The sequence below is a fragment of the Mustela nigripes genome, chromosome 6 (assembly GCF_022355385.1).
Source record: "Mustela nigripes isolate SB6536 chromosome 6, MUSNIG.SB6536, whole genome shotgun sequence".
Classification (NCBI taxonomy): Eukaryota; Metazoa; Chordata; class Mammalia; order Carnivora; family Mustelidae; genus Mustela; species Mustela nigripes.
Window position 1 is genome coordinate 69,090,553 of NC_081562.1, and position 9,906 is coordinate 69,100,458.

The 9,906-nt window shown below is 36.8% G+C and overlaps 1 protein-coding gene across 1 annotated transcript in view; it reads right to left on the reverse strand.

Annotated features, from left to right (window-relative positions):
- The window catches only part of IRAG2 (inositol 1,4,5-triphosphate receptor associated 2), a 122,043-nt gene extending 112,487 nt beyond the window's left edge, over nt 1-9,556 (reverse strand). The window contains 2 exon segments of the mRNA XM_059404490.1: nt 1,601-1,793; nt 8,986-9,556. Of these exon segments, the coding sequence (XP_059260473.1) occupies nt 1,601-1,793; nt 8,986-9,556 (764 nt within the window).
- Between the last annotated feature and the right edge of the window lie 350 nt (nt 9,557-9,906).

Below are 9,906 nucleotides of genomic sequence, written 5' to 3' on the forward strand. Positions count from 1 at the left end.
GAGGGTTGCTGGGGGGAGGGGGTTTGGGAGAAGGGGGTGGTATTATGTACATTGGGGAGGGTATGTGTTTTGGTGAGTGCTGTGAAGTGTGTAAACCTGGTGATTCACAGACCTGTACTCCTGGGGATAAAAATATATGTTTATAAAAAATAAAAAAAATAAAAATAAAAATAAATTGGTCTGCAAAATACATTCTCTCCTGGCCTACCTTATTGGCTCTACAATAAAGCCTACACTTTCTTACAGGTTTTACACCTACGCACGTGCACACGCGCATGCAAACACACACACACACATACACACACACAGTTAAAATGGTAGTCTTTAGGAAGCCATCTGGGAACCATATGAATTTTAACTCCCTTACATCTATGTATTTCCATTGTGATGTTTTAATTTGTCCTAGAGAAAAAGTCTGTTTTCAGATCTGTAAAGAAATATCAATGATTATGATTATAAATACAGCCTGGAATTTCTATCAGATTTTTAACTAAAGGCATAGAAAATACATGACACATGTAAGACTTTCTTTTAAGGAAAAAAAAAAAAAAGGGTGAGTCTTGCTAGAAGGTGGCAGAGTAGGATCCTGAGCTCGCTTCCTCCTACAGACTCACCAAGGCAACAATTACAGTTGACCCTTAAACAACATGGGTTTGAACTGCATGAGTCAACTTCTAAATGTTTTTTAAAAATAGATGTGGTACAATACCATAAATGTCTCTTTCTTGTGATATCCTTAATAACATTTTTTTCTCTAGGCTATTTTATTGAAAGACTACAGTATATGATACATATAACATACAAAATATGCATTAATCATCTATTTACATTATTGTTAATGACCTGATACTGGCAGAGATCTCCCATACCTAAAAGCATAAAGAGAAGGTCACATTAAGAGGGGGAAGAGAGGAGAGACACAGTCGACAACCAAACCTTTGGTGTGGGAACCCATATGGTAAAAGCAAGCCCCTATCATCTGGCTTTGAAAATCATCAAAACTTAATTCTGACGATCATAGAGGGCTACAGGAAACCAAATCTCTGCTCTTAAAGGGCCAGTGCACTGCATCAGTTGGCCCAAGGCTCATCAGTTTGAAAAGTGTTTGGGATATACATGAAAGAGTACTAATTTTAGGACATGTGTCAATGGGTCAGGGACCTACAGGAGCTTTCTCTGGGATGAGGTGCATCCTTTCAGCTTAGCTAGTCTGACACTTGGAGATACCAGTTCTGACACTCTCCATCTACCTTGCTAGCTCCACTTACCCTATGCAGGTATTCTCCTGCAGAACTGCCCCAGCAGGTGCCTCCCCAAATCAGCTCTGGACCCACCATATTGGAGGTGGGCAGGGCAGCCTCCCTTGGAACCTGTGTCTCTTCAGAGCAACTACTGCCCTATCATACCAAGCAGGACTAGAGCCCCTTCAGTGGTACTTCTGGCCCCAAGAGTGGGGGAGATAGCTCCATCTACCAGCATAGTGACAGCAATTATAGCTAGGCCTACCACTCAACCCTCCCAGAAGCTAGCCCAATCCACTAGTGCAACCTCAATAGCTGCAACGAAGACCCCATTCAGCTGCACCAGGAGCTAAACACACCCACCAGCATTCCTACAGTGACTGTAGCTAGGCCTCTCAGTCAGTTGTACCACAGGCAAAAAATGCTCATCAATGCACCTGCAGCAGTCAAAGTTGGACACCACAGACAGCCAGCCTGAGGATAACTGTGCCCACAAGCACATGTGCAGCAGCTGCAGCCAGGCCATCCATTCAGCTGGGCTGGGAGCAAGCCCTGAAGCCATAATTCGCAGACAGCTGGGCTAAGGGCTGGCCCTTCCCACCAGAGGACCAGCAGCAGTCATGACCCAGTCACAAGAGGAATGCACACATAGCCCACACAAGAGGCGCCTCTGGAACACTTTGCGGACTAGCAGTGGGATTGCTACTGGGCCTCACAGGACATGTTCTACATAAGACCCCTACTTTCAAGACTAGAAGATAGCTGACCTAATACATAGTAATGAATAGAGTGAGGCAAAATGAAGGGACAGAGGAATATGAACCATATGAAAGCAGACAAACCCCCAGAAAAAAGAGCTAAATGAATTGAAATAACCAATCTACCTGATAAACAGTTCAAAGTAACAGTCATTAGATGCTCACCAGACTTGATGAATTCAGTGAGAACTTCAACAAAGAGATAGAAAATATAAAAAATAACTAGTTAGAGCTTAAGAATATAATAACAGATATAAAAATACACTAGAAGGAATCAACAGCAGATTTGATGATGCAAAAGAATAGATCAGTGATCTGGAAGACAAGGTAGTGAAAAGCAACTAAGCTGAACAGAAAAAAGAACTTCAAAAAGCGAGGACAGGTTATGGAAGTTCTTAGAAAACAGCAAGCATAACAACATACACATTATAGGGATCCCAGAAGGAGAAGAGAGAAGGGGGCAGAAAACATATTAGAGAAAATAATAGTTGGACATTTCCCTCTCCTAAGGACGGACACAGACATCCACATTCAGGAAGCACAGAGAGCCCCAAACAAGAAGCCCAAGAAGACTGACAAGACACATAATAATTAAAATAGCAAAAATTAGAGATAAAGAGAAAATCTGAAAAGCTGCAAGAGAAGATCTAACAAGTACAAGGGAAAACCTATGGGGCTATCAGCTGATTTTTCAGCAGAAACATTGCAGGCCAAAAGAGAATGGCACCATATAATCAAAGTGCTGAAAGGGGTTAAAAATACAGCCAAGAATACTCTACATGGCAAGGTTATCATTCAGGATTGAGAGTTTCCAGACAAACAAAAGTTAAAGGAGTTCCTCACTACTAAGCCTATCCTTAAAAGAAATGTTAAAGGGACTTCAAATGGAAAAAGAAAAAGTCATAACTAGATATAAATTATAGAAGGAAAAATTTCACTGGTAAAAGCAAATATAGAGTGAAGATATTAGATCATTTATAAAGCTAGTAGAAAGGTTAAAAAAGAAAAGTGGTAAAAAAGAAAAGTGGTAAAAGTACCTAAAAAATTTAGTGAAGAAATACCCAATATAATGAGATGTAAAATATGACATCATATATATAAAATGTGGGAGGGAGGGGAGTAAAACTGTGGTTCTTTTAGATTGTGTTTGAACTTCAGTGACCATCAACTTAACAGACAACTATATACATAGAGGTTATATATGAACCTCATGGTAACCACAAACCAAAAACCTATAATAGATATACAAAAATAAAGAGAAAGAAATCCAAGCACACTAAAGAAATTCTCTTCCCTGTGAAAGATGACTAAGGGGAAAGGAACAGAGAATAACTACAAAAACCATCAGAAAATGATAAACACAATGGCAATAAGTACATACCTATCAATAATTACTTTAAAAGTAAACAGATTAAATGCTCCAATCAGAAGACATAGGGTGACTGAATAGATAAAAAACAAGACTCATCTATATGCTGTCTACAAGACACCCTAAACTAAAATGATAAAGACTGAAAGTGAAAGGGTAGAAATAGAGATTTCATGCAAATAGGAAAAAAAAAAAAAAAAAACCTGGGGTAGCAATACTTAGACAAAATACACTTTAAAACAGATTGAATGCCTTTGACTCAGGTCATAATCCCAGGGTCCTGGGATCGAGCCCACATCAGGCTTTCTGCTCAGCAGGGGGCCTGCTCACTCCTCTTTCTCTGCCTGCCTCTCTGCCTACTTCTGATCTCTGTCTGTCAAATAAATAAAATCTTTAAAAAAAAAAAAAGATTGAAACAAAAAATAATCAAGGCCATTTATATAATGATAAAGGGATCAATTTAACAAGAGGATATAACAATTGTAAATATCTATACACCCAACACAGGGCACCTAAATACAAAAAGCAATTATTAACAAACATGAAGAAAGAAATGGGACAGTAATACAATAACAGTAGGAGACTTTAGCACACATCGATAGAAAGATCATCCAGACAGAAAATTAATAAGGAAACAGTGGCTTTAAATAACACATATTATCAGATGGACTTAACAGATTCAGAATAATCCATTCAAAAACAAAATATGCATTCAAGTGCACATAGAATATTTTCCAAAATAGGGGCACCTGGGTGGCTCAGTGGGTTAAAGCCTCTGGCTTTGGATCAGGTCATGATCCCAGGGTCCTGGGATCGAGGCCCACATCAGGTTCTCTGCTCAGTGGGGAGCCTGCTTCCTCCTCTCTCTCTGCCTGCCTCTCTGCCTGCTTGTGATCTCTGTCTGTCAAATAAATAAATAAAATCTTTAAAAAAAAAAAAAGAATATTTTCCAAAATAGATGTCATTAGGCCGCAAAATAAGTACTAGTAAATTTAAGACTGTACATCATACCAAACATCTTTTTCAACCATAGTACTATGAAACTATAAATCAATTATAAGAAGAAAAAACACAAAACACTTGGAGGCTAAACAGTATACTAGTATACAACTTAAGGGTCAACTTAGTATACAACTTGAGGAAGTCAAAGGAGAAATCAAGGAATACTTGGAGAAAAATGAAATTGGAAAACACAAAATCTTTGTTCAAAAGCTTTGAGACTTAGCAAAAACAGTTTTGAGAAAGAAGTTTATAGCAAGATGGGCTTACTTCAAGAAACAAGAAAAATATCGAATAAACAATCTAACTTTAGGGGCACCTGGGTGGCTCAGTGGGTTAAAGCCTCTGCCTTCAGCTCAGAACATGATCCCAGGGTCCTGAGATCCAGCCCCGCATCGGGCTCTCTGCTCTGCAGGGAGCCTGCTTTCTCCTCTCTCTGTGCCTGCCTCTCTGATTACTCATGATCTCTGTCAAATAAATAAATAAAATATTTAAAAACAAAATAATCTAACTTTACACCTAACAGAATTAGAGGCAAAAAAAGGTAAGTCCAAAGATGGCCGAAGAAAGGAAATAGAAGTAGAGCAACAGAAAAATAAATGAAATAGAAACTGGAAAAAAAAATAGAAAAGATCAATGAAACTAAGAGCTGGGTTCTTTGAAAAAATAAGCAAAACTGATAAGCTTTTAGCCAGACTTATTTAAAAAAAAAAAAAAAAAAAAAGCCAAGACTCAGATCAGAAATGAAACAGAAGTTACAACTGATATCACAGAAATACAAAGGATTATAAAAGACTACAAGATGTTGTATACCAACAAATTAGATAAAGAAAATAAAAATTAAAAAAACAAACAAACAGATAAATTCCTAGAAACACACAATCTCCCAAAACTGAATCAGGAAGAAACAGAAAATCTGAACAGACCACTTACTAGTAATGAAATTGAAGCAGTAATAAAAAACTCCCAACAAACAGAAGTCCAGGAGCAGATAGCTTCATGGTTGAATTCTATCAAACATTTAAAGAGTTAATACCTATTCTTCTCAAACTATTCCAAAAAATATAAGAGAAAGAAAAGCTTCCAGTTCATGCTATGAGGATAGCATTACCCGAACACCAAAGTCAGACAGACACTACAAAAAAGGAAACCATAGACTAATATTTCTGATGAACATAAATACAAAAATCCTCAACAAGATATTACCAAGTTGATCTCAATAGGATCATTAAAGGATCATTCACATAATCAAGTAGGATTTAGCTCATTGATGCAAGGATGATTCTATACACATCAATCAATCAATCAATCCATGTGATACACCACATTAACAAAATTAAGGATTAAAACCATATGATTATCTTAATAGATGCAGGAAAAGCATTTGACAAAGTACAACATTATTCAGGATTTAAAAAAAAAAAAGTCTCAACAAAGTAGGTTTAGAGGGAGCATATCTCGATATAATGAAGGCCTTCTTGAAAAACCCAAAGCTAACATCACAGGCAATGGTGAAAAACTGAAAACTTTTGCTCTAAGATTAGGTACAAGACAAGGGTGTCCACTCTCATCATTTGTATTCAATATAGAACTGGAAGTCCTAGCCACAGTCATCAGATAAGAAATAAAAGTCAGCCAGATTGGTAAGGAAAAATTAAAACTGTCACTATTTCTAGAGGACGTCACACTGTATATAGAAAACCCTACAGACTACAGCAAAAACTCTTAGAAGAATAAATGAATTCAGGAATGCAGGATACAAAATCAATATACAGAAATCTGTTGCATTTCTACACACCAATAACAAAATAACAGAAATTAAGAAAATAATCCAATTTACAAATGTATCAAAAAGAATAATTTCCCTAGGAATAAAATTAAAGAGGTGGCATACCTGTAGTCTGAAAACTATAAGATATTGAGGAAAGAAATTAAAAACAATACCAAAAAAGGGAAAGATATACCATCCTTATGGATTTTAAGAGTTAATATTGTTCAAATATTCATAATATTCAATGCAATCTATAAACTTAGAGTGACCTCTATCAAGGTACTACTATTTGTAAGGATAGCTAAAATTGACAACACAAGAAACAACAGGTGTGTTGAAGATGCAGAGATAGGGGAACCTCTTGCGCTGTTAGTGGTTATGTCAACTGCTGCAGCCACTCTGGAAAACAGAATGGAGGTTCCTCAAATTGTTAAAAATAGAACTACTCTACGACCCAGGAATTGCATTACTAGGGATACAAAAATACAGATTCGAAAGGATGCATGCATCCTGATGTTTATGGCAGCATATCAATAACAGTCAAACTACAGAAAGAGCCCAATTGTCCATCAACTATTGAATGGATAAAGAACATGTGGTATATTTATATACAATGAAATATTATTCAGCCATCAAAAAGAATGAGCTCTTGCCATTTGCAACAACATAGATGGAGCTAGAGTATATTATGCTAAGTGAAGTAAGCCAGACAGAGAAAGACAAATACCGTATGCTCTCACTCATAGGCGGAATTTAAGAAAGAAAACAGATGATGATATGGGAAGGAGAAAAAATAAGGAGAGAGGGAAATAAGCCATAAGAGATTCTTAGCTATAGGGAACAAACTGAGGGTTGATGGGGGAAGGTGTGTAGGTGGTGAGCTAGATAGGTGATGAGTATTAAGGAGGGCACCCGTGACAATGAGCACTGGGTGTTGTAAGTGAGGATCACTGAATTCTACTCCAGAAACAATACTGCACTATAGGTTACCTACCTAAAATTTTTGAGAAGTATTTTTTTCAAAGAACTAGAACAAATACTAAAATTTATATGATATGGAACCACAAAAGATCTCAAATAGTAGCCAATGTTATCTTGAAAAAGAAGAACAAAACTGAAGACATCACAATCTCAGATTTCAAGTTCTATTACAAAGCTGTAGTAATCAAAACAGTATGGTACTGGCACAAAAACAGACACATAAATCACTAGAAAAATAGAAAGCCCAGAAATAAACCCATACTTACATTGTCAATTAGTCTATGACAAAGGAGACATGAATGTATAATAAAGATATAGTCTATTCAGTAAATAATACTGGGGGAATTGGACAACTACATGGAAAAGAATGGAACTAGGCGAGCTCCTTATATCATACACAAAAATAAACTTAAAATGGATTAAATATCAAAACGTAAAGGCTAAAACCATAAAACTCCTGAAAGAAAACATGGGCAGTAAACTCTTGGAAATTGACCTTAGCAATATTTTTCTGGAATCATTCTCCTCAGGATATGGAAACAAAGGGAAAAAAGTATTGGGACCGTATCAAACTAAAAAGCTTTTGCACAGCTTAGAAAACTATCAATAAAATGAAGAGGCAATGAACTGAATAGGATAAGATATTTGTAAATGATATATCCAGTAGGAAGATAATATCTGAAATATATAAATAACAAACAACTCAACTCTAAAAAACCCAATAACCCAATCGAAAAATTGGGAGATGAACTGAATAGACATTTTCCCCAAAGACATACTGATGGTCAACAGACACATGAAAAGATGCCTGACATCACTAACCATCAGGGATACATAAATCAGAACCACCATGAAATATCACCTCACACCAGTCAGTATTGAAAAGTAAAGAATAACAACTGTTGATAAGGATATGGAAAAACGGAGCCCTTATAAACTATTGGTGGGATAGTAAACTGATCTAAATGTCTACTGATAGATGAATAAAGGAGAATTGACATATTTACCCAGTGGAATATTACTCAGCCATAAAAAAGAATAAAATTTTGCCATTCAGGATAACATGGATAGACCTAGAGGGCATTATGCTAAGTGAAATAAATCAGACAAAAACAACATATACTTTATGTGTGGAATCTAAGAAACAAAATAAAACAAGAAATTAGACTAAAAAAGTATAGAGAACAAATTGATGATTGCCAGAGGGGAGGTAGGTGACAGGATAGGTGAAGTGGATTAAGAGGTACAAACTTTCAGTTATAAAATAAGTAAGTCTTGAGGATGAAAAATACAACATAGGGAATATAGTCAATAATATTGTAATAACTTTGCATGGTGACAGACATTAACTACATTTACCATGGTGAGCACTTAATAAAGTATATAACTGTTGAATCATTATATTGTACACCTGAAATTAACAGGTCAACTAAACATCTATTAAAATTTTTAAAAATAATTTTAAAAAATAAAAAAAATTTTAATGTACTTCTCAGAGGTTTTTTTTAAGTATTTTATTTTTATTTATTTGTCAGAGATAGCAGGCAGAGAAGCAGAGGGAGAAGTGGGCTCCCTGCACAGCAGGGAGCCCGATGTGGGACTCGATCCCAGGACACAGGGATCATGACTGAGTCGAAGGCAGCCGCTTAACCTACTGAGCCACCCAGGCATACTGAGCCACCCAGGCATCCCAAAAAATAAAATTTTTGAAAGAGAGAAAGAAGCATACTTAAAAAGGGAAAGATGGATGCTCTCATCCAAATTTTAATCATGTGGATTGGGTTTGTTTTTTTTTTTTAACTTGGGTATTCAGGAAGTGATATGCTTATTGCTTTATTGGAAGAACATTAAAAGATTAATATTTACCAGCTTCATTTAGAGATAATTTTTTCACTATTGATTCCTGAGGAGTAAGACATTCAGAGTTTTTATCAGAGGTTGAATCAAAGTCAAGTGTTAAGGCATTAAAATGATTTTCACAATGCTTATTCAAATCCTTGGTAGAGAAGTGCTCCCTCTTCCTGGTCTGTGATGCCCAGGATGTAGAATTCTGACAGCTCTCAGATCTTGGCCTTGAGAGGTGTTCAGAACTGGTGAGAGGAACAGGATATGTGGCATTCTCAGGAGGGTGGAGATGAGAAAAGGATGGGGTTCTTGGAGACCTTATTTGAGGAGCTGTAATGAGGGCATCATCTCTCGAGGTACTTGAGAAGTAAGTGTTGGGCGACGGAATAGGAGTGGTCGCCATATTCTCTAGAACCTCTTCAATATCTTTCTCTGTGTTAATCTGCGGACTATCAAGACTGCTCGACTGGTATTTGAGAATCTGTCGAACTGGATCTGAAAGGTCTTCTCTCTTTTGGATGGCTCTGATTTTTCTACAGATGCTTTCCACTGGGTTATGCCGCTTGTCCGTGACCTTCCTCACAGCGGTCATTGTTGATCTTCCTCCAATCATGCCGGTGAAGTGGCTAAAGTGCAGGCAGAAGTAGACATGTTGTTTTTCTTTAAGTTAGCACTGTCCTGACAATAATCTAGCAATGCTATTTAGTCCTAAATCAGCTGTGGAGGAATGAAGAGGTCTTTAAACAATTGGTTTAAACAACTTCCCATGTGTTTAATTGGCACTCAAATTTCCTGAAAATAACCACAGCCAACACACGCAAAGTATGTGCCATGTGCCAGGCATGGTACTATATTCTTTATATGTATCAACTCATTTCATTCTCAAAACAACCCTATGAAGTAGACATTACTATTATCTCCATTTCCAGGTAAAGAGAAAAT